The following is a 26843-nucleotide window of genomic DNA, read 5'->3' on the forward strand; positions in this document are numbered from 1 at the left end:
ACCCCTTCTCTCTCCCTTCCCCCTTCAGATGGAAGTAAGAGTACCTTACCATAGTTCGCTGATGACCGTTCACAAGAAGAGGATTCTGCTCTAGATAGTCTTCTGAGTCTAGGGTGAATATCGTTCTCTGTTTATATGTATATACTGTGAGACCAGCCAACGTCTGCACCCCGTTCGTATACGCACTTTAACCTAAATCCTGTGTACGAGATTCCTGTTGTGTGGTTACTTCATGAGGTACCAGAGAGACATTCTGTGGAAAAGTCTGATCATGCAGAGGAGTAGCAGATGATGTTCTATCTTTTGATGATGTTCCACCTGACTTGAGTTGTGAAGACTTAGAATGTACTTTCCCTAGCTTTAGTAGTTTAGAGGGACTAGGTGAGTATAGAATCTAGGCTAGCCTAGGTGCCAGCTTAGAGACCTCTTGAACAGGTCAGGACCTAGGATGTTGTATGTATGTATATGTATATAGTTATTATCTAGCTATATCTAGGGATGTTCTAACTAAAGGTCTATACTCTAATAAAGGCTGGATAACTGAATGTTGCTAGCTACTCGTGATGTATTTATGTGTGGTTGTTTATAACTGTTTTATCTGTTATTACTTGTGAATTGATTATGAGTGATTTCGTCTATTAATCCAAACGTTTTTAAAAAAAAATACACCTCGCAAATTAACTACGCTTTTAACAACGAATTAGGCTCATATGATAAATAATAGATAATAATTAGGAAGACAAATTGGTAGCGCTTAGTTTCTGGTATGATCTAGACATATTGAAAATTGGGTCGTTATATTTCTGACCATGGTAGGAGGTATGTTACTTGTGGGAAGATACCAAAATGCAACTTTTTTGAGTGGATTGATGATTTTGAGTGAATTGAGGTCGATGACGGTGCAAAGAATGGGTGACTGAAGGAAAAGGAAAGGCGAGTTCACTGTTTTTGTGGTGACACTCTGGGTCTTCAAATTTCAGGAACAACAAAGAATCCTAATAGAAGATTTATTTATTACCCTAACAGAAGATGCAAATTTTTTGAGTGGGTTGATGAAGTTGGCGCAAGAAGTAACGTGTCTGCTGCTACTGTTGGAATTGTTGGAACACAAAATTTTGCTAAGTTGGAGGGTGAAATGTGAAAATTTGATGCACAAGAAAGAAAGATAGAGAGACTAAACGTGGAGATGGAGAGATTAATTGTTGAAGCCAGAGAAGTAGATGCTTGTGTGGGTAGATTATGTGATGAGTTCAATATTCTCCAAGAACAAGTTGGGAGATTGGATGACAATATGAAAATTCAATGTAAAATGCAAAATATGCTATTTATGTTTTTGCTAGTCTTAATAATTGGAATGTGGTTTGTAAGAGTTTAGAGTTATACTATCACAACCTAATCCACTAAACACATTAAACACCCTATAATTTTGAAAAGAAAATAGTAAAACAGCAGTTTCTATATTCAAATTTGCTTAATATTTGACACTATTGGATTGGGACAATGCCTTCTATTATGTCCATATTGTCTGCAGTTGCTACATGTAACAGATGTATCCGTTCTCCTAAGCTTTGTCTGAGAACAATTCTCATCGGGTTCTCTGATCCTCACCATCCGTGGTCTTCCTGGCTTCACTCTAAAGATGGGAGGTATGATGGTATCACACTCAACTTTCGGCCACATATTTTCTCCATTGATTGGAGAAACTAACTTACCATAAGTTGCAACATAGGTTGCTGGGCTATAGAAAATAGTTATCATTTGGATCTCTTCCAACAGCCACCAAGAGTTGTTGACCATGATCACCCTTCAAGTGGTAGCCATCTACTCCTATGATAGGCCTGCAACTAGCCAAGAAGCCTTGCTTAACAGAATCTAGACACATGTACATCCTCATAAACCCTGGCTGGTGTGTAATTGAAGGCCTGTCAACCAACATCTGAGTAGTAGACACGGAATTTGTCCTCATAATCTCTACACAGTAATTTCTCAGCTTGCCATATTGCAGAATAGCCCTGCCATGTACTTCTTCCCTCGCCTTTCTCCTCGCCCAATAAGCCTTTGTGACTGAAATATTAGCCATGTATTTATCCTGAATGGTCTGAATTACTGTTGCAATCTTCATCTCCTCTCCCCTACTAATATTGGTAACAATCTTCTGAGACACCCAACTACTTGATGCAAGCCTGCCGCTGTAATTTCGTCCACAAGTGTGCTTTTCATTAAGGATCTTCAGCCGAAAACAATCGGAACCACCAACTTTGGATGCAAACGCCATCCACCTATACTTCCCTTTCTTTCCTCTACAGCCCACTCTACATCTAACCTTATCATTCTTGATATACCTAATGTCCCTTCCATTCAATAAAGCATGCTCTCTAATAGCATCCTTAAACTGACCAAGTGACTTGAACTCCAGCCCCACCTTAAACACATATTCCCTACTCATCTCAGCCTCATTGTATTTAGGATATCTTCTCTTCTTAATCATATCATTCGAATTTTCCTCATAGCTATCAATATCTTCAGTTTCATAACCCTCAGAAATGTCTCCAACTTCAACATCATCCCTAACAGTGGCATCATTCACAGCAGCATCAGCACCAGCAGTTTGAGCATTGTCATGTTTATTTAACGGGCCATCAAACCCCCCAAAAGCATTTCCAGCTCCACCATCATTTTCATCTTCAACATCAAACCCAAAATAATCCATCCTCATGGTCTCCATCATCAGCACTGTCATCAAATCTATCATCCTCACTAGATGTCTCTGATTCACCTTCAACTTCTACTTCTATGAAACCACTGCCACTGTACTCAGCTTCGTCTAGAACATAATCCTTATCATTCGAACATATCTCAACACTATTACTTTCGCTGTAGCCATCAACAACATACACTGAGCAATGCTTAAGAGTCAGTGACACTAACAACCTACCCATTCTCATTACATCTCCATCACTCATCAACTCTTTAAGACCCGAGCTCAATTGACAGCCTGGTTCAAAGTACCATATCTTAGTATACCCTTTGTACCTTAACTTCTGCAGCTCACTAACTATTTCTTGCAAACTCCATTCATCGAGCTCAAAATACATATCTTCCAACACCCTTCTCCCCAAATATTCTAGCCCATTCCCTATATCATGAATGTAACATCCCAACTTTTTAAATCAAGTCATTTTTTTAATAACTAATTAATTAATTAAAATGGTAATGATTTAATATTTGAATTTAAAATTTAAACATATGAAAGCACTAGTGGTAGTAAATCTCTAACCGACAGTAAACAACCTTTTAAAACATAGTCATAACTAATTCTACATTTATTAGATTTGAATGATATTTAGTTATATGAAAAGATAATAATACTAGCTCTATTCCTTAAGTTCAGTATAAAATCAAATTCAAATTAAATTAGGTAGATAAATCGGTTACAAATTTTCATAGTAGAAAATCGTGCTCTTATCAGCCAGCCTGATATACTAACAGTATTTCGGAAATATCTCAAGCTGTGGTTATCCGATTGACTTTGTTTAAGATTCGTTTTAAAGATAATTCAATTCTCTATAAATTTATATCTAATAGATATTTCCAAATTCCAAACGTAGAAAAAGTTATAGGGCTCACAAAGTGACAATCCAGATTGAAAATTTCTCCTAAATGCCTCCTAACATAATTTGCACATACCTGAGAGCTATTTGATCCTTCCTTTCTCATTCTATTCTCTTTTTCTATACAAAACATTCTAGTATACACAAAGTCTAGCTATGGAACAAGTCTATCTTCACTAACAAACTGCATCTATTTGCATCGGAACACCTATCAGAACTTTACTCGAGGTAGGGGATTTTGTGCTAATTTTTATAGGTCATATCTTAAATGTTTTTGAACATATATGTTAGCATTACACGTCATGATATAATGTCTCTTTTCTTCATACGCATTATGCATTATAATTACGATCTTATGTGCATTAAAGAACTGAGGGAATGATCCTTCGGTAAGGGAAGGTGACCCCCAAAGACAAGATAATCGAGATGATCCTTCGGTAAAGGAAGGTGATCAGCAAACCTTTGGGATAAGAACCTTCGGTAAGGGAAGGGGACTATCCCATCAATTTTATATAATAATATATTTTTTTTTATATGACTCCCTTCTTGTGTATGTCTAAATAACCTTAATTGTAAATTGAACTGAGGGAATGATCATTCGGTAAGGGAAGGTGACCCCCAAAGACAAGATATCGATATGATCCTTCGGTAAGGGAAGGTGATCGATCGAGATGATCCTTCGGTAAGGGAAGGTGATCGCCAAAATATTTGGGATAAGAACCTTCGATAAGGGAAGGGGACTCCCACTTTTTATACTGGTTTGAGCTCAATACCTTCTATAAAAGCTACGAGAAAAGTAATGAAAAGTACAATGAAAAGTGTGATCATGATTCTTCTTCGTTTATCCTTTTTAATTTATGGGTATGTTTATTATTTCATTTAAAGATCCTTCTTTTATCCAAAGTTCTTTTTTATTCGATGGGTGATATTGTTTAAGATCTTTATTTTATTCAGATCTATTCTATTTGACTTAGTTATGTCAATGTTACTATTTTTCTCTTGTTTATTATTTATTTTGCCTTGCTTTATGGCCTATGAGGACATCATACCAAAGTTTATGAGTTTATATTTATATGTTTTTAACGCTATAGGCATTTTGTCTGCATTACACATGTCATAACATAAGTAAATGAGAAGTATCTAAAAGTCACACCACTCCGACTAATAAGAACTTTTGAAAATAATAATTGAACAACATTGCATTATCACTATTTTTATTTTAAAGCTCGGAGTGGCTGGGGATGGATACGATGACACCATATAGATAAACTACTGAGAAACTTTTGTTTCTCACCCCTCTCTCTGTACCATCTTCAGGAAGGATGCGGCACAAAGCAATACACTGCTTAGTTGAGGTAAAAAGACAGGTGCACTATTAGGAGCGAGCCATCAAGAACGTAGATACGAAACATTATGCGTTTATCTTAAGAAGAAAGAATAGGCTATTGTTTCAGTCATATTTAAACAAGTTAAGAGAACTAGGATTTCTTATGTGTCTTGTTTTATCTTTATTGAGTGATTGCAATTGTAATTATGATGTTTCTTTTTGTGATTATTGGTATGAGTAAAACTTGTCATGTTGTGCCTTCATAATTTAGCACGTCGTTTTTCATGTTAGTATTTTTAGATCCACTTATATTTTTCAACTAGTAACTATTCTAATAAAAACTAATTATTTGATGTTTTTATATATAAATTATTTTATACAAATATTTCATATTTGTTTTAAAAAAAAAAATTTTGCAAGGTTTTGAATATCAGCTACTAAATATAATTCAAATAAAGCTTAACTCAGTTTAAAAGTATTAGGGTGTTACATTTTGGTATCAGAGCAATTTGATCCCATAGGGCCATATTCTATGTTTGTCAGATTAAATTATTATCATTAAGTTATAATTAGTGTTATACAATGAAATCTTTTCTATGTGATATGTAATCATCTAATAGTCAAAGTTAGTGTGCCCCTAAATATTTTTGTTTGAGCCTTATTGTCATAACTATTTGATCAAAATATACATGTGTTAAAGGTCAAAATATGGATTGTCTAAAAACACCCTACTCATACTTAAAGACATAGAAAAATGCACATGAGACATTCTCAATATATATATATATATTAAAAATATGTTTGGTATGCGTCATGTTCTATTCTATTATTTATCATTTATATTGTTGTCGTATGATGCTCTATTATCTTTATAGCATTATTCCTTTCTTTCCTTCTTTTACATGCATACAATATGTTTATCATCCAAGTTTTCATATGCAAATTCATTTTTTTAAGGTCTTTTTACCGAGAGTACATGCATGTCTTTGTGTTTTTTTTATTGTCTTTGTGTTTTCTTGATTGAACTTACTTATGTTGGAACTATCATATATGATATATCCCTATAGAAAGAAAATGTAGATAAAATCTACTAGGATAAGTCAGGTTGAATTAGTATCTTCTTAGGAGACACGAATTTTGAGGACAAAATTCTTTTTTAAGGGGGTGAGAATGTAACATCCCAACTTTTTAAATCAAGTCATTTTTTTAATAACTAATTAATTAATTAAAATGGTAATGATTTAATATTTGAATTTAAAATTTAAACATATGAAAGCACTAGTGGTAGTAAATCTCTAACCGACAGTAAACAACCTTTTAAAACATAGTCATAACTAATTCTACATTTATTAGATTTGAATGATATTTAGTTATATGAAAAGATAAGAATACTAGCTCTATTCCTTAAGTTCAGTATAAAATCAAATTCAAATTAAATTAGGTAGATAAATCGGTTACAAATTTTCATAGTAGAAAATCGTGCTCTTATCAGCCAGCCTGATATACTAACAGTATTTCGGAAAGGGAAAGTCTAGGGGGCCAGCAACTTTTCTAAATTCTGGCCAGCATCTAACCAGCAAAGAAAAGTGAGCCATTGGATGAAATCTCACACCAATCTCACACTATTAAAATCATCATTGATGGATATTTGATGGCTATAAATCACAAAAGTTGCTGGCCCCTAGCACTCCTCTTTCGGAAATATCTCAAGCTGTGGTTATCCGATTGACTTTGTTTAAGATTCGTTTTAAAGCTAATTCAATTCTCTATAAATTTGTATCTAATAGATATTTCCAAATTTCAAACGTAGAAAAAGTTATAGGGCTCACAAAGTGACGATCCAGATTGAAGATTTCTCCTAAATGCCTCCTAACATAATCTGCACATACCTGAGAGCTATTTGATCCTTCATTTCTCATTCTATTCCCTTTTTCTATACAAAACATTCTAGTATACACAAATTCTAGTTATGGAACAAGTCTCTCTTCACTAACAAACCGCATCTATTTGCATCGGAACACCTATCAGAACTTTACTCGAGGTAGGGAATTTTGTGCTAATTTTTATAGGTCATATCTTAAATGTTTTTGAACATATATGTTAGCATTACACGTATTGATATAATGTCTCTTTTCTTCATACGCATTATGCATTATAATTACAATCTTATGTGCATTAAAGAACTGAGGGAATGATCCTTCGATAAGGGAAGGTGACCCTCAAAGACAAGATAATCGAGATGATCTTTCGATAAGGGAAGGTGATCAGCAAACCTTTGGGATAAGAACCTTCGATAAGGGAAGGAACTATCCCATCAATTTTATATAATAATATATCTTTTTTTGATATGACTCCCTTCTTGTGTATGTCTAAATAACCTTGATTGTAAATTGAACTGAGGGAATGATCCTTCGGTAAGGGAAGGTGACCCCCAAAGACAAGATATCGATATGATCCTTCGGTAAGGGAAGGTGATCGATCGAGATGATCCTTCGGTAAGGGAATGTGATCGCCAAAATATTTGGGATAAGAGCCTTCAATAAGGGAAGGGGACTCCCACTTTTTATACCGGTTTGAACTCAATACCTTCCATAAAAGCTACGAGAAAAAGTAATGAAAAGTACAATGAAAAGTGTGATAATGATTGTTCTTCGTTTATCCTTTTTAATTTATGGGTATGTTTATTATTTCATTTAAAGATCCTTCTTTTATCCAAAGTTCTTTTTAATTCGATGGGTGATATTGTTTAAGATCTTTATTTTATTCAGATCTATTCTATTTGACTTAGTTATGCCAATGTTACTATTTTTCTCTTGTTTATTATTTATGTTGCCTTGCTTTATGGCCTATGAGGACATCATACCAAAGTTTATGAGTTTATATTTATATGTTTTAACGCTATAGGTATTTTGTCTGCATTACACATGTCATAACATAAGTAAATGAGAAGCATCTAAAAGTCACACCACTCCGACTAATAAGAACTTTTGAAAATAATAATTGAACAACATTGCATTATCACTATTTTTATTTTAAAACTCGGAGTGGCTGGGGATGGATACGATGACACCATATAGATAAACTACTAAGAACTTTTGTTTCTCACCCCTCTCTCCGTACCATCTTCAGGAAGAATGCGGCACAAAGCAATACACTGCTTAGTTGAGGTGAAAAGACAAGTGCACTATTAGGAGCGAGCCATCAAGAACGTAGATACGAAACATTAAGCGTTTATCTTAAGAAGAAAGAATAGGCTATTGTTTCAGTCATATTTAAACAAGTTAAGAGAATTAGGATTTCTTAGGTGTCTTGTTTCATCTTTATTAAGTGATTGCAATTGTAATTATGATGTTTCTTTTTGTGATTATTGGTATGAGTAAAGCTTGTCATTGTTGTGCCTTCATAATTTAGCACGTCGTTTTTCATGTTAGTATTTTCAGATCCACTTATATTTTTCAACTAGTAACTATTCTAATAAAAACTAATTATTTGATGTTTTTATATATAAATTATTTTATACAAATATTTCATATTTGTTTTAAAAAGAAAAATTTTTGCAAGGTTTTGAATATCAGCTACTAAATATAATTCAAATAAAGCTTAACTCAGTTTAAAAGTATTAGGATGTTACAATGAAACTTGCCACCGTGATGTATGTCTATAGTAAATTCTGAATTTCCCATCACTACATTAATAAAAACAGAAACCAAATCCATTTAAAGCAACATCATCACAGCTACAATCAAGAATAAACAAAATTTATCATTAGCAAAATTAATTTATATTTCAATTCACCCATTAACAAAATCCATGTACAGAAATATCCATATTGTAAACCCTAAATCAACCATTATCAAAACAATCCAGAAATCAATTCAAGAAATAGATATTCAACCAATGTCATATTAAAAAAAAATTAGCATACACATCAACTTTTAAAATTGAAGAAAGAAGCTTTTTTTCCTAACCTGTGTTCAGACAAACAGTTCAATTGCAGGGAGATGGAGTAGACGCACAACGCGGGGACAGGAGGCTAGGCGCTACGAGGCTCCACTCGGTACGGCTCAGCGACGACGATAGGCTTCACCGCGACGGAAAAACGCGCTGACCACCTCTGAACGGAACAGAACAGAGCAGACCGGTGCAGAGGAAAGGAGGCGACGGACGGCAAGCCACCAAGCATTCCTTGCAGATGACTCCAGTGACGGATGATGACGACGGCCCGAAACAGGGGAAGCAGGAGACGACTGACGCGTTCTCCCCAGAGAACCTTAGGCTTTCTTTTTTTCCTTGGGATAAAATGCAAGGGGTGCTTTGGGTATTTTGGAATAATACATGTTTGTTCAGCTAGCCACTCCAACCAAATGATAAGAATATTCGTTTTTTATTAAGAATATTCTGTTATCTTTAACGTTATACACACGGCAGGGACTTAATTGAAAAAAAAAATTTACGTATAGAGACCCAATTGAAAAAAAAAAAGTATAAGGATCTAATTGAAAATTTGGTAAAATTATAGAGACCTGCAGAGTAATTAAACATAAAAAAAATAAAACTTCAGACATTAAATTGAAACTAAATAAAAAAAAACTTCAGACATTAAATTGAGCATTGCGTGCAAGTTCATGGATCGATATTAACTCAAATTAAACTTTCAATTTAAATATATATATTTTTTTAACTTTTACTGCTTTTTGTTTTTGGTATTATAATTTATAAGTGATTTGTTTTTTGGTATTTATAACTTAGACAGTTACACTAACTATTAGTGTTTTTTTTTTTTTTTTTTTTTGGTCAAACGGATTGGACAGCCCCCAATCCTAGGCATTACACCCATGTTTCACACACCCACACAACACACTCACACACACTACCATGGGTACTATGGGTTCTTTAAACCACAACCAGCCTCAGCTGGGATTTGAACCCGGTGCACCTTAGAGCAAGGCAAATATAATTGCCACTCAACCAAGCCTTGCGGTGCTAACTATTAGTGTTTAATTGGGCAGTGAAAGAATTTGGGCCTGATTTAATAAGCCCAATAGATCAATAGCCAGAAAAACGCAAGGGCCCAATGTAGCACCATATTTCTCAGTCATCAGTCATCACTAATCACCTCATGATTTTATTTTTAGTATTATAATTTGCAGAGAGACACTGATATTTTTTGCGGTCTCTGCAAAGAAAAGAAAATAAAGAGACAAGAGAAGAGAAGAGAAAAGAGAAGACGAGGTTGTTTTGTTTTGTTGTGTTTCGTGGCATTCATGGAAACCTTGGCTACACCTTCCTCTGCAACTCTTCCATCTCCTTCTTCCCCTTTCTCCATCTTCCCCTCAACAAGAAGATTCTCCCTTTCTCCCAAATCCCTCCACTTTCGTTTATCTTCCAAGCGTTCGTACTCCTATTCTTCTTCTATTCACTTTCCACCATAATCATTTTTCGATTTCATCATCAATCTTTCAAATTCATTCTCTGTTTTTTCAGGTGATGACGACCATGATTCAAACTCCCAATCCAATTCCATGGAAATCAACAACGACAACTCCAACGCCAACCTCCTCCCAGTTCTCAGCGATCGCCGCCTCTCCCTTTCTCCGCTCTCGAAAGTATGTGCCTTTTTCATTCCCTTTCCTTCTTAATTTTTAAGCTTCGATGTAATTTTGCTCTTCAAATTTAAATATCTCGAATTTTATTAGAGTATCTGTATTATAGTTCTGTTGGGTCATGAAAAAAAAAGAAGCTCAATTTTTGTTATTTCAATGTGTTTCTGAACCTAAATGCCTAACCTTTTGCAATATGGATAAAAACATATCTGTTTTTAAAGTTTTTTGCCCTGAAAACATTAAAAAGAATTCAATTTTGATTGAGAATTGTTGTGGGTTTAGGATGCTGCTATGGGATTGGTACTAAGTGCTGCTGCTGGTAGAGGATGGACAACAGGGTCAGGGATGGAAGGGCCCTCTGTTCCTGCAGTTGGCCACGACGGCGAATCAGGAACCGGGAACATCTCCACTTTCCCATGGTCTCTCTTCACAAAATCGCCTCGGCGAAGAATGCTCGTGGCTTTTACATGCACCATCTGTGGCCAGCGAACTACAAGGGCTATCAATCCTCATGCTTACACTGATGGAACTGTGTTTGTGCAGGTAATTTGGGAAATGGATCCTCTCAATATTTTTTAACAATTGAGGGAGTAAAGTGTAATCTCTCACTATTAATTTTATAAGTGAGAGCAAGAAAAAACATGAGAGAGAAAGCAATAAAGAATTAGAAATCACACTTTATTCTCTCAATTTTTTTTTAATAATTGAGAGGATCCATTACGGGTAATTTGCCTCTCAATTCTGGATCTCTATTCGGAAAAATTTGAAAAAAATGGTACATTAAATTGGTGACAATTTCTTTTTTATCTTTGGTTTCTGAAATTGTTGGCAGTGCTGTGGATGCAATGCATATCATAAGCTGGTGGATCACTTGAACTTATTTCAGGAGACGAATTGTTATCTGAATTCAAGTTTCAATTATAAAGGACATGGTTGGGATGATCTCAAGTTTAGGTTTATGGACATAGATGAAGACAATGATGATGACATATTCCCCATTTCATGAGTGAATTGGCTGCTTATGGCTATGGGGTCACCACATATTCTCCGGTCTGATGATATCATCATATGGAATTTTAGTTTAGGTGTCTTTGTATATTGTTTAGTTTTTCATGCATTATAGTAAAATTTGTTGGAGACAGGATCTTTCAACAATGTCCATAATATAGTTATGAAGGTCATCTGTATAATCATCAATGGTTTATTTACGTACAATTCATTACATGGATATTTCTTTTTCTTCTCTTTCCCTACACATTCTATGCACTCCTATTAAACGGGATGGATTTTGTTACAGGAACCATAAACTTCTTCAACTTGTGACATGACCAAGATGGCATATATGCCAATTTGCACTGTTTTTGCACATACGAACAACTGAAAGTTCCTGTACAGCTAGTATGGTACATCAATAAAATGATTGAATATTGTTTACATATATAAAGCAACCCTATAGCTAAATTATAGCAGCCTCAAGAAACATGCATACTGCCACCCGTTGAAGAGCATCAATTATAATATGTGCATCTTTCAGGTATAGGACATGGAACAACTTACTGCCATTTACTTGCTATTCTCTCCAGCAACCTTCTCTGTTCATCCTGGGAAACCTGTGGATCAAGATTAGGAAGGTTTTCAACAAACTCTTTTGCCTCCTCTTGCTGATTGAGCTTACAGTAACAATCAACTATGGAGTTGTAAGTATTTTGGTTTGGCTTGCATCCTTGCTTTATCATGTATCGAACTACCTCAATAGCCTTGACAAACAAAGAGTCAGCAGCATAAGTTCCAATAAACGTGTTGTATGTTACAACATCAGGAACAAGACCAGAATCCTTCATTTCGGAAAATATCCGTGTCGCTTCTTTCTCCCTACCGTTCCTACAATATGCATAGATGACCGTGTTGTATGAGATTCTATCGGGTTTCATACCTTTCTCCAGAATCTCCCGTAAGATTTCTTCTGATTTTTGGAAGTTTTCAGAACGACTGTACATGTACATCAGGCTATTATAAGTAGTCAGAGTTGGAGTGAATCCACTCTCAATCATGAAATTCAGAATCTCATTGGTTTTAGCTGCCATTTGCCTCCTCCCATATATTGAAATCATTGCATTCAGAGTAGTTATGTCAGGCGAAATTCCTCTTTTCGTCAACTCCGAAAAGGCGCGCTCTGTTTCCATTAGGAGATCACTCTTGCTATTTACCAGTACAAGGGTCTTCAAAAGAACAGCATGTGTCTCGATAGAGCCAGAGTATATTCTCTCGGCCAAAGCATTCATCTTTTCAATTTCCTTAGCATTGGCATAAGCATGAAGTAAACAAGAGTAGGTCAACTCGTTAGGTTTACACCAGCCATCCTCCATTTCGGCAAGGACTTTCTCAGATTGTTTCCAAAGCCCTCCTCGAGCCAATGCAGCTAAAACAGCATTGTAGCTAGAAAGATCAGGAGCCACCCCTGCTTCCAGCATACTCTTATAGACGTCTATTGCCTGATCAAAGGAACCACACCTGCTGTAAGCACTTATCAGGGTGTTGAAGGTGTCCCTCTCTGGCACAAACCCCGCTCTCTTCATTTCTTTGAATACTCCCGAGACTTCGGAGTCCATTCCATTCTGTCCAAACACAGCCAGAAGGGTGTTCCAAGTAACAATATCGGGCGAACACTTGCACACCTTGATATCCTCAAAAACCTTCATCATCTCGGCAAACTTCCCCCGGTTACCATGCATCTTGATAAGAGCATTGAAGGTGCAAATATTAGGCTTGCATCCTGCGGCTCTCATCTCCTCGAAAACTTTGATTGCGAACTCATCCTTCCCGGCTCTCTCAAATCCCGACAAAAGGGTGGTGTAGGTAAACACATCCGGTTTAATCCCTTTCTCCACCATCTGGTTCTTAAGCCGTGTAGCCTCCTCCAGCAAACCACCTCTGGCATAAGCCGATATCAGCGAGTTATAAGTCACACAAGTGGGAGAGAATCCATTACTCTCCATCTCCTTTAGCACCTGCATAGCCTCCTTGGGGCGTCTAGACTTGCCAAACACATCCAACAGCGCATTATAGGTAACCTTATCGGGCGAAAACCCGGCAAGCTTCAACTGTTCAAAAAGTTCCACAGCTTCTTGGTACAAAGAACCGCGACGACAACAACTAATTAGGGTATTGTAAGTATATAAATCAGGGGAAACCCCATTGTTTTTCATGGAATCAAAAAGAGCCATGATCTTAGACCAAGGCATGCCCATCTTGCCATAAACACTGAGAATGACATTGTAAGTGATCAATGTAGGAGTGCAGCCATCTTCTTGCTGCATCTTGTTGAAGACATTGACTGCATCCCTGTACCTGCCATTGCTGGCAAAAGCAGATATCAGTGAAGTATAGGCATAGACGTCTACCTCGACTCCGTCGTCGTGCCGGAGAGTGTGGAGCAATGAGGAAGCACATGATACCCGACCCGATTTGCCGAGAATGTTGACGATGACGGCGATGGAGGAGCCAGACAAGAGAGAAGGGGAGGCGGAGTTAGCTTGCTCCTTCTCTCTGCGGCGAACCCAATCGAAGACGGAGAAAGCAAGGTCGTATTTCTTGTGAAACCCTAAGGCCTTGATTATGGCGAGAATATCAGAGGATAAGGAATTTGGAAGTTGCTGCTGGTGGTGGTCGAATAGAGATTCTAGAAGGTGGTCCAATTCGAGAGAGTCATCGTGGAATTGAGCGTCGGTTAGGGTTTGAAGAAGACGCTGAGCTGGAGGAGAGAGACGGTGGTGATTGAACCAAGGCTTCCCGCGGTTGGGGTCGGAGGACTTGCCGATTGAGGTGGAGGTACGGCGGCGGGAGGAGGAGGTGGAGTCGGAATTGAGGTGGTGGATGAGAGGTGAAGAAGAAGAAGAAGAAGAAGAAGAAGAAGAAGAAGAAGGTGTGGAGGTTGTGGGTGTTGAAAAAATAGCATTGGTAGAATGAGAGTGGTGTCTGGAAGTGGAACCTTTTGTGAGGAGAAGAGGAAGTGCTACCTTTTGTGCTATCTCCATTAAAACAAAGCTGTAAGCTTCTTCTTCTTCTTCTTCAACTTGCTTCTTCTGCTTCTGCAACTCACTTATCTACGCTTCAAGACGAAGGTCACCCACTTTTTTCATTAAATATCGTGTTTTTTTTTTTCTATGGATTACAAAAGTTTATTGGGCTTTTTATAACAACACGTATGTTCATTGGAGGATATTCTGACCCCCAAAAAAAAACTTAGGTTGGTCTAATTATTAGACCAATAGTCCGCATAAACAAATTATATGGTTCCAATTCCACTTTGTGCTTGCCAGCAGCAAATCTTTAAGTAAAATTTTAATCTGCGACAGATTAATCTTTAGCCTAGCGAATTAGAGGATACTATAGAAAAAATTATAGGAATTCTGAATGATCATGTACACTAAAAAAATTCTACCTAGATTATTACAGCAATGCTCCATGCCTTATACATCAGAGCTACTTGTTGCATTATGCAATTCACATCTAATTTATCCAAAATTCAACCATTAATAATTCATAAATAACAAAATATAGGAATTACAAAGTCCTTACATTAGACAGATTTCTCATTCTACAACAAAGCTGTCAAATGGACTAAGATCCTGTCTGCAAAAACTATAATGTAATCTAAAGGAATATTAGAAAAGCTACTCTATCTAGTGATATAAACAATCTATGTCTAGGTGTATATATACTATGCATACGAGAATTAATTAGCTGCGCTTTGCATTTGATGTTCTGTTTCCTACCCCCCTAGTGTCAACGTATATAGTTCTATACTTGAATCCATGCTCATTAGTTATAACATGAAACATGGTTGCTTGTATTGTCTTGTAATTCATGGTCTCATAGGGTGTAAGTATGAACAATTTTGTTGAAGCAGAAAACAAGATCATGTCTCCACCTCATACCAATGTATCCGTGCAGCGGCTACTGCCGCTGCTAATTTTTCCGATAGGAGGAGCGGCTCGGATCATCAAGCTCTGTATAAATGCAACAACCTGAAATGCAAGGTAGGTATCATCATAAGCTATGAATGGATCACATATCTATTAAAAGAAACCGGTTCATTCGTTCTAACCAACTTACCATTGCAAGGCCAAGGCACATTATACTGAACCCAGGAAAATAAAAGGGTGCTTCTTCAGACAAGAATAATGCTGCATTGTTAAAATTGGAAGAGAATCTTGTTAATACTTAGTAGTAGTACTATACAAAAAAATCAGTTATTCGTATAGAATATATGTTGAAATATAAAATACACATTAAAAATGTGCGAAACAACACGTGTATTTAATTATTTATATACAAATACATAGTGGTTAATTTGGTAACTAATTATGATTGATACCTGTGAGTGGACTGAATATTAAGGGAGAAACGATTTGCGCCATGGAACTAACTCCTGAGAGACATCCTTGAACCATTCCCTGCATCAAATCAAGTACACTAATCTGTTAAACTAATAAGAAGCTAAAACTGAATCATGATTCATTTTTCATATCTAATTTGAGTAAGGGTACCTGTTCATTAGGACCAACTTGTTTGGATGCAATGCTGCATATCTGTACCAAGCACAATGTGAGATATGAAATTACTGTTTCAAAGTTAGTTGTAAGTTACCAAATAGGAACAGAAACTTACACTTGGGCGCACAAAAACCCCAAAAATAGAACAACCTGCTAGAGCATAAGGAACCTGCATGGTTTTCAAGGATTGTTCTTGAAATGTATAATACTATAAGCAAAATAAGAAGATTTTAGAAGGAAGAAAAGTATTATTACCCATCCTGCCCAAGATATGCTGTACACAAACATCTGCATAACCATATTAATTGTTAATAAAACTTTGTTAGTATTATATTATATTATGTTACAAATCAAACAAGAAATATGTGGAAATTAAACTTACATTGATGCAGCTAACTAAGAGCCCTGTTGAGAGCAACTTCTCTTCTCCTAGAGCAGGTATTAATATTGGCATCAAAAGTAGCTGCATGCCAAAGTGAAATTTAATTATTGATTTTGAATAATTAAGAGGGTGTGAGTACTAAGTAAAGCTTAATTACTTGTGTAAGCGTTGCTCCTATTCCTGAAATCATCATCAAATCCGCAAACTGGTTCTTGTCGAATTGGAAACGTGCTTTCAAAAAATACTGCATCCCATGGCAAATGTCATTGATTTTAATCTCTCAGTTACACAAGATTAACCATAACTACTCTATGGACTCTAATCTTGTTAGAGAAAAGTAAAAAAGTTACCAACAATGAAGCCATCAAGCCACCATCTGCAAGACTATTGAAGAACAAAACTACTGCTGCTTGTGAAAATGTGGGGCTGCAAAATTTATTAAACTTGTCTAAGATAATAAGTAACTCAACCTCCTAAAATTTAATTTTATATAACACACAATCGAATATTACACCCTTATTACATCTAATATTACTCAATTATTCCAACTAATGCAAAATAAGATAACTTTGAGCAGGCTAAATCTTAAGCAATCAAATCCAATCAAAATGTGACACGGACCTATACTTATTACCTATGAAACACGGACACTTTCTTGATTTCTCGTGTACTCGTGTCCTCGTATCAGACACATTTCGGACACGACACACATCGACACTTGTTCGACACGCGTGTGTCCAACTGTATCTTAATAAAAAATTATTCTATGGACATGTTTAAACATATGTAAATACCATCACGTGTCAAGGTGTCCAATCTTATTCTTAACATATATTCTTGAAACGAGTTTAAAAATAGTATATATTATTAATTAAAACAAAATATATTTTAAATATTTTATATAATAAAAAAAATATTAAAAATAATTAAAAAATTAATTTATATTTTAATATCAATAAAATACTAAAATATCATTACAATTTATCTAAAAAATACTTTATATTTTATACATATACCGTGTTTTCGTGGCGTATCCTGTTCCATACATCATAGCTTATTACATCTAATATTACTCAATTATTCCAATGAATACAAAATAAGATAAGTTTGAGCAGGCTAAATCGAATCGAATGAAAATGTGACACGTACCTACACTTGAGCATACAAAGAAAGTCCCCAAGTGAAGGGAGTTTCTTGAATGTTGGAGTTGAGTCCTTGGAAGAAGAGTGATCCTCTTTCAACAAAGGTTGGTTGATGGTAGCAGCAGCAGGAACAGTATCATCAAGGAATATTCTCATGTAGACCAAACCAATCATGGATAAGACAGCAGCAACAGGGAATGTCAAATGAGTGGGAATGAATCGAGCTGCTAAAGTTCCACAAACAAATGAAGCTGATCCCACACCAGCAAGTAATCCAAATGCTGATGTTCGTTTCTCAAATGGAACTTTATCTGCCTAGCATGTAATTAAGTATAACACATAATTAAAAACAGATTACATAATTAATTATTTAATTAGTGGCAGAGATTTGGAATGAACAAAGTAGTACCACGTATGCAAGAGCCAGACAGTGGAAGCTTCCTTCGCCTGCCATGTGAGCAACAATTTTCACCACATAGTATGCATAGTAGAATCTTCTGTCCCTCCCAGATGCCAATATCACTTCAACAAAATTAAATCAAAATATTTAAGTTGCCATTTGAAAAATAAATTTTAAAATTTTTATTGATCTTTTGAAATTTAATAATTCTTATAATTTTATTAAATTTTTAAATAATTTTTTATATTTTTTTAATTAAATTTTTACGTTATTTTTTATTTTATAATTAAATAGTTTTAGAATAAAAATATTAAAATTAATTAAATATTTTTATAAATTAAAAATATGTATAATTAAAAATATAATTAAATTTTTTATTATATATTTTTTAAAAAAATTTTATTTTATTAATTTTAATATATTTGATATAAAAAAATTTAATTATAAAAGTAAAAGTAGTATAATAATTAAATTATTTTTTAACTTAGGATAATGCATAGAGTATGCTTTTTAATTTCAATATGGAGGCAAAGGTTGGGTTGGACACGGTTATGGAAAAGAAAGATGCTTGACCTGTGTGTGGTGTCAGAACACCACAAATTAGACCATGCGAGTTTTTCATAGTTTGTCAGACGGTTTGAGTTGTAGCTAAGAATATGGATTTATACAAAAATTTATATATATATATATATACAAAACGCACCGTCCGATTTGCATGGTGTGAAATTCAAATTTCAGCCCCCGCCAAATCGGATCCTCCAATTTGTTAAGTAATTTTTGCCAATACAAAATTTATAGGGTCTAAGTTCTAACTCCTACTATTCACATAAAACTGTCTCATAATTTGATCTAACACACCTTATTTTCATATCTAGGCACATCACATTCATAGATTCCATAACGAAAAAATTGAGCTCATAGAGTATGCATGTGTCATGCATGAAGAGCGAAGAGTGTTTAATATCTTTAAAGAGAAGAAAAAAGGAGAATTCTTAATTTTTTGAAATTGAAAAAATAAAATATAATTTTTAATTTTTTTAATATTTTTTTATATATTTTTTGTTTTATTTATAAAATTCTCAGTGAGATCATATTTTACTTTTTTTTTTTAATGAAAAAAAATTGAAGGATCCATTTTTAAAGAAAAGCTAAGAGTGACATGAGAAATTGAAGGCGGTGAACTGAAAGGTTCAGACAAAGTTGAGTTATTTATTTTAATTTTGATTTTTGAACCAGTTTTGCATGTGTGATGTGTCGTGTTTTGGTGTGTGTGTGTGTAACATCGGGAATTGTTGGATGATATTTTTGGGTCGGCAAATATGGATCAGTAATCATGAATAATTAGTTAATTACTATTTAGGCAACAGCTCTAACATTTATGTGGGAGTCACACTGTTTCAAGCTACATGGAAAAAGTGTGTATGTCCAAACCTTCAATTTTAACTCCCATGCCTAGGTAGATAATATCCATATTTTAGTTATATTAATTATTAATTTTAATTACAAAAATATTTATAATATAAATTAATTGAAATTAATGATTCAAATTATTAGAATAACGATGTTTTTTTATCATTTGAAAATTTCTTTATGCTTTAATTCTATGTATATTTTCTTTACATGTTTTATTATTAATAAAAATAATTGATAAAAAAGATACAAATTTATTCTAATTAACTAATATTAATCAATTATTTCATTATACTTTTTTTTAGTTTTTATTTTTTAGAAAATTAAAAATTTAGAATTAAAATTTAGATTTTATAATTAAAATTTATTAATACTAACAAAATAATTTAGATTTGGAAAAGACAAATATTAAAAAAAAGTTACAAAAATTAAAAAATTAAAATTTAATTAAAATTTTGTATTATATTTAGTATAAAATATACATAATTAAATTTTATAATATTTTATTTAACTTAAAATAAATATAGATATAAAATAAAAATATTTATTAAAAAATTTTTAATTATTAAAAAAATTAAATACTAAATACAATACTAAATTTTAATTTTGATTTTATTTGTTGAAAACAAATAGATTCTAAAGGCTGGATTAGATTAGTTTAGTTTAGTTTATTATGAAATGATTATTTTATGACACTTTTTCTTTATACCTACTTATACAGCTATAGTTGCTCCTTTTCTTTAAAAAAAAAAAAAGAATATTGATAGTAATAAGGGATAATATAGGAAACAGAGAGTGGAGAAAAGGAATCATCAAACACTATGAGTAAAAGAACTCCACAGGGCGTGGAATAAAGGAGAAGAACAAATGAGATGCTTTTTACAAATGCGTGCCTTCTAGATTCCGTTTCTTTCTGAGAATCGGATAAAATAAGGTAACGATAACAAGATATAAAAGAAAAAAATATAAAATTTGATGTTTTTGTATTTTGTTTAGTGATAAATTATAATAAATTATAAAAATTTAATTTATTGTTATTTTTTTTATTTAAATAATTTGAGACGAAAAATATAATAATAAAAAATATAATTATAAAAAATTAATAAAAATAATAAAAAAATAAAAAATAAGTTGTGTCTTTTGTTAGTGTCTTCATATTCTTCCTATTAGAATGGACACAAGACACATTAATTCAATATTTTTGAACACATTGTCTCTATTTATATCTCATTTATCAAATACGATTTTATGTCTTTATATCCCATCTCAATATCCTGTCTTTGTAAACAAATGCAATCCCATATATCACATCAATTTGTTGTTTTGTTATTCAATATTCATAGAACCTGTCTTTTTTTACTGTCTCTACTTTTTAGTTAGTGTGATACATATATAGTTTAATATATAATTATATTAATTAGATTAGACAAGCAAATTCAATTATATATGACGAAAATTAATTGTTGAAATAGGATTTATTTATTTACCTTGAGGAATGACGGAGACCATAAGAGGAAGAGTGATCAAAGCTTTTCTGCCATATCGATCCGATAAATTCCCTATTAATGGCGTCATCACCACTGATCCCACTCCACTCATCTACAATCCAAAAACTTTCATTTCATTTCTTCTTTCTTTTCTTCCATTAATAACGCCACATATGCTTTTCCACATTTATGCACAATTGTTACGTAATTAAAATACCAAAAAAGGTAACAAAACTAACTACCATACTATACATAAAACTTAGGAAATTTTTGAAGTGTACTCTCATAGTCATATCGGTGTTTTAGTTATTTTTAATTGTTAATTTTAATTATAAAAAATATATATAATATATATAATTAAGATCAACGATTAAAAATCACTGATACATTGATATGATGGTATATTTAAAAATTTTTTAAAAATTTATTTAAAATATTTTTAAAACATCAATATTTTAATAATTTTAATAGTTAATTTTAATTAATATATAATATATATTTTTTATAATTAAAATCAACGCTTAAAATGATGAGAATATGGATATTTTAAAGAGCATTTGAAATTCTTTCCATATATATACATATACATTGCTTGCGTGACGATACAAATCAGAGATGGACCATAATAAAGAATGGTCGTAGTCACATAATAATAAATTAAAGCTAGTTTGGGTCACATTGAATGCTATATATAGCTTTTAATTTTAATGTGTGAATCAGATATAACAACTAAATTGGATTAATAATCTACCATACAAAGCTATATATTGGCTTTAAATTTTAGGGTGATTGTTGATTAATACATTTGCCAACTTTAATTTCTAAGTGGGTATGGGTGAGTGAGAGATGCTATCTATATTCTAAAGGCTTAAAGCCTAAAGTATAATAATAAAAAGGAAAAGTATAAGGTACTAACATATTATCTGTTAATTTATTGTTAATAATAATTAATTATTATATTTTAAATACATATATAAAAAGACACATCTAAAAAATATATCTATAAAGACACTTTTATTAAACACAGTAATAAAAAAGACATTTTTATTAAATACATCCATAAAGACACTTTCATAAAATATAATTATAAATAAAAGTTGACAGAAATTGACAAATATGTTATTGGTAACGTAGCGAGACCGTAATAAAAATAAGTAATAATAGAAGATGAGGTAATTAATAAGTCTTACAAGTTAGAAGTCAAAAGTTGCAAGAAAGACGGCACAACTAAAGACCGTAACTTAGGTTGTAAGTAAGACATCAAGTCATTTATAATTTATTATTTGTATATACTTCGGTCACTTTCACAAATTAATATATTAATTACTAAATTATATACATATAGGAAAGCATCGCACTTTATTATTTGAATTTCCTACTTTCGTGGCTGTTTTATTGTGTGTTTTTTTCTGGTGGAAGTGGTTGCTCAAATTTTCTCAGCCAAAAATAGAAGGAAAAAAGTGATGATATAGATATAGTTTGATATAAGGAGCCTAATTTTTTCACCGTGAGAAATGAAAATATGTGTATTTTGGGATGGTGATGAGTCATGTTTACCGGAATTTTGTGTCAAAAGATGTGGCATGACACAAAGTTTTTGTAGCATTATATATAGTTTTCTATACGTGCTTCCACACAATTGTGCAAATTGTGTATATGAGCACTAAAATTGTTTATGTATATAACTCGTAACGTGGAAACTCAGGTGCAATCGATTTCACGTGAAGTTGATAGTTGAGAACTATTAAATAGTTTGACTGATTTGACTAAATTTTTATTTAACGACTCTCAGCTATCAACTTCACGTGAAGTCGACTGCACCTGAGTTTCCACCGATTCGTAATACCTACAATTTATCCAATATAATGGTGGATATTTAAAATATGGGTTTGCCATCCAATAAAAATAGGTTTACATGAACACTTTTTCCCTTGCCGAAGATGATAGTTTGTAATGCTTTTTTATGCCTTTTAATGCTTTACCAATAAATAAGAAGATTCTGTTAGAAGAATTAGAAAAAGAACAGTTACAACAAACTTTTACATCTAAAATTTATTTATATTAAATTATTAATTGATTATTGGATAAATTTTTTTGAGAAATTCTTGGGTATTAGTCATTATTTAGGCAGTATAAATATTAAATTATTTTTAACAAATAAATTTTATTAATTTATGTGTATAAATTTTAAAAAATATGAATACAAATTGTATTAATTTATGTATATAAAATTTTAATAAATATAAATATAAATTATATATTTTTGTGTATAAAACGTTTATAAATATGAGTATAACTTATTATTAATCGATAAAAAAATAATATTTATTAATTATATAATATTTTTTAATTTTTTTTTGTTATGCCCCACGTCTTTTCTTAATAGCATAGAATCTAATTAAATGTTCTATGAATTATTAATTTTTAAAAAAATTATATGTATATCCAATCATTTGATGATTTAATAATTATTTGATTATATAAAATATTTTAAATAATATATTAAAATTAAACTTAATAAAATATTAATGTTAAGCAAGGACAAGTATATTCTAGATAAAATGAGTGTGTGGGACCCATTCCATTGCATGGTAGGGTAATGGAAGGATGGATAATCCCATAAAAGGAGACATTAGTGTTGGGCGGAGATTATGGTTTTTAAACACATCGCATTTGTCGTGTTTCTATATAGTTTTATATCTAACGCCTCGGAGTTAGAACTACTAATTATCTATACTATATAATTTATAGGAAAATTTGTAAGTGTATCGGTACATCAATATTTAATGAATTTTAATGTTGATTTTAATAATATATATTATATATTTTATTTAAAAAAAATATAGATAAACAATAAGAATTCTAAATAATATGAACAATGAATATATTAGATATTTAATTTAATAAGTATGTAGATAATTATGTTTATTATTTTTAATTAGATGATTATTTTTTTTTATTCGATTTACTCATACATAGTTAATAATAGCTGAATATTTAATTTATTAGGTATGAAGATAAAGTATTTTTTTTACTTTATTAGATCAATTCTAAAATTTTTTGTTCATATTATTTATAAAAATTATTATCTACTTAATAAAACTGTTTTATTTATGATTACGATTAATAGTTAAAAATTACTAAAACAACAGTATATCAATATACTTAAAAATTTTCCTATAATATATACAGCACCAACTGAAAAACAATGGCATATGTTAATATCTACCAAAGAGAAAGGGAGAATGAAAATGTAACATAGGTAGGTCCAAAAGTTGTACCTGAAAACCTTTTGAGATAAGTTAAACAATGCCGAACATGTATTATATAATTAATTATGAATGAAACAAAATCTTCAGCAGAATTAAGAAGCTAATTAAGGTTGTTCAGATAACAGAGCACATACATTCCTAGATACATACTTAACATTATTGTATGTAGATTTGTGTATCAAAGTTTAGTTAAAGTAAATTTTAAATATTAAAATTAAAAAAAAAATAATTACTTACGTGAATATCATAGTTGAGAATCCTCAAATAATTGAAAAAAAAATTAAATATAGAATTACTCACGACTTGGCTGAAACCGGAGAGGTAGATGGCAAGGGAGCATTGATCCTGGCCGGGGCAGAGGGCGGCGATTGAGATATCCGTCATAACCGGCATGGTTACTACGCCTCCTAAACTTGTCAAGAATATTGTAACCAAAAGGTGCCTCAAGCCTCCTACTATTCCTAACAACCCCTCCTCCATATTCTTGTTTTCTTTGGAATTGTAGTCACTCAAGGAATTAATGTTGGCTCGTTTGCACAATATATAGAGTGAGTGAGTGAGTGAGTAAAGATGGAAGCAAAGCAAAAAAGGACGAAAGAGGCGTGGCTTCTAAGCTCTTGCTTTCTCTTGTATTGTTTCCACTTTGCCCAAGTTTCATTGCTCTTATGTGCCTTACCGTACAAAATTGGCAACACATTAATACATATATATATACATTCATTTATTAATTATCATATGGTGTGTGGGGGATCCATTGCTATTGCTTCTTTCCATTCTTCAATCAATTAATGTTTTTCAATAAATACCATAATTATGTTATTAGCGTTATATTAAAATTAATTATTAATATAAAATATATATTAAAAATAGATTAAATAATATATAGAAAAGTATATGAAATCAAGAGGGTGATCAGTAAAAAAGTAAACAATTTAATTAAATTATAATTATATTTAATTAATTTTATTTATTTTTAATTTATAATATTTGATATTAATTGCTTCTTACCCCTAAATTAAAATTCTAAATGATACGTTAAAAAAATAGAGGCGAAAATCACGGAACTTCTAACAATCCCAATTCTTAATACATAAAAAAATTTATAAAATATATAAAAGAACATCCATCTAGTATGAAAAAGAAACATTCTGATACTTAATAAAAGAAACATCCTAATGTCTGGCATAAGCACCATCAACGTAGAGGTTTTGGATTCACCCAAAAGTATTTGGCTGATTTTTGGCTAGTACCCTCTTAGTTTTCTATATATATTTATATGTTAATATATAAGAATTATGTGAAAATTCAGATGCAATCAACTTTACGTAAAGTTAATAACTGAGAGCTATTAGATAAAAATTTAGTCAAATTAATCAAATTATTTAACAGCTTTGAACTGAAAATAACTACAGCTGAATTTTCGTCTAAAAATTAATTTAATATTTATATGGACACTACTACTTTTCCTTAATTGTACACGTCACGTTTTGCCTAGGACTTCATTTTCAACACCTACCTACTTCTTGTGTGTGTTCGGAGTATATTAATTTTTATTTTATTAATAATTTTAAAATTAAAAATAATTATAGATCTATGATATTATTATAAAAGACAATAAATTTATTAGAATAAAATTACTTACTCACTCTCGGAATACTTATATATATATATATATTACTATTTTATTTTCGTAAGCAAATAAATATCATATATATATATATATATATATGAATGTATACTACATACGCAGTGGTTCAAGGTTCAAATATTCAGTTATAAATTGAATTTATTGAAACAGATATATACAAATAATAAAGAGAACTTTATTATTATTAGCCAACACATCAATCATTTGTTCTACACTTAAATTCTTTTTAATTAACTTAATTAAAGTTACCACCAATTAATTTATAATTACCATTCCTTACCTACTTATTATATATACTATTATAGAAGGGGGCCTCACCATTATAATTCAATATATTTATTTAATTTGGATGTTCTGTCGAAATGACATTTGCAATTTCAGTTCAATATAATATATATATATATATATATATATATATATATATATATATATATATATATATATATATATATAATTAAAAGAATATATATGGTACGGTTATTTAGAAACAAACAAGCAAAAGAAAAATGTTACATGTATATACATATATATGATATGGATAATCAAAACTGTTTTACATGCATTATTTATTTATTGTGATGATGTTAGCTTTTCAGATATTGCCAAGACTAGGAAACTCCCCTAATAATAATATATTTGTCTTCACCTTCAACTTTTAATTTATTATCCCTTGTTTGTTTTCTGCAATTTGTTCACATTTATACTCAATAGTCAAAACTTAATTTTTAGAAGCCTTAGCTTTTCTATTATAAATATACATAACTGATTTTTATAATATATTATTCTTTTTTTTTTCTTTTTAGTTCTAATTAATAAGTATTCTTCTCACTTGAATTAATGAAAATTAATCAGGTCATTAGAGTAACCAAGTGATTTTTGTATCAATGGAGTAATAATGAAGCATCTTATTACTATTACTTGAGTGAACGATTATTAATATTATAGTTTTTTTTAGTTATTAAACTAAGATGATGGTGATTGGAGAGGAATAATAGCATCATAATCA

At 31.9% G+C, this 26843-nt stretch overlaps 4 protein-coding genes across 4 annotated transcripts; 1 reads left to right on the plus strand and 3 right to left on the minus strand.

Moving 5' to 3' along the window:
* Nucleotides 1-1738: 1738 nt before the first annotated feature.
* LOC148546881 (uncharacterized) lies at nt 1739-3095 on the minus strand. The gene is made up of 2 exons (XM_088499417.1): nt 2777-3095; nt 1739-2733 (listed from the first exon to the last, which is right to left on the minus strand). Exons 1-2 carry the CDS (start codon nt 3093-3095, stop codon nt 1739-1741), a joined length of 1314 nt encoding a protein of 437 aa, XP_088355543.1.
* Nucleotides 3096-10048: 6953 nt separating this feature from the next.
* On the plus strand, nt 10049-11780 carry LOC107619347 (Zim17-type zinc finger protein). The gene is made up of 4 exons (XM_016321605.3): nt 10049-10329; nt 10423-10544; nt 10824-11084; nt 11374-11780. The coding sequence occupies exons 1-4, from the start codon at nt 10203-10205 to the stop codon at nt 11545-11547; spliced, it is 684 nt and encodes a 227-aa protein (XP_016177091.1). The 5' UTR covers nt 10049-10202; the 3' UTR covers nt 11548-11780.
* LOC107617795 (uncharacterized) lies at nt 11688-14575 on the minus strand. The gene has a single exon (XM_016319664.3). It carries the CDS (start codon nt 14573-14575, stop codon nt 12095-12097), a length of 2481 nt encoding a protein of 826 aa, XP_016175150.1. The 3' UTR covers nt 11688-12094.
* Nucleotides 14576-15054: 479 nt separating this feature from the next.
* LOC107617796 (uncharacterized) lies at nt 15055-24884 on the minus strand. The gene is made up of 13 exons (XM_088499663.1): nt 24490-24884; nt 20918-21029; nt 18030-18142; nt 17628-17935; nt 16829-16904; nt 16636-16722; nt 16479-16559; nt 16352-16384; nt 16212-16265; nt 16091-16132; nt 15919-15997; nt 15657-15727; nt 15055-15568 (listed from the first exon to the last, which is right to left on the minus strand). Exons 1-13 carry the CDS (start codon nt 24667-24669, stop codon nt 15473-15475), a joined length of 1332 nt encoding a protein of 443 aa, XP_088355789.1. The 5' UTR covers nt 24670-24884; the 3' UTR covers nt 15055-15472.
* Nucleotides 24885-26843: the final 1959 nt, after the last annotated feature.

Source organism: Arachis ipaensis, chromosome B9 (assembly GCF_059453495.1).
Source record: "Arachis ipaensis isolate K30076 ecotype BB chromosome B9, ASM5945349v1, whole genome shotgun sequence".
Taxonomy (NCBI): Eukaryota; Viridiplantae; Streptophyta; class Magnoliopsida; order Fabales; family Fabaceae; genus Arachis; species Arachis ipaensis.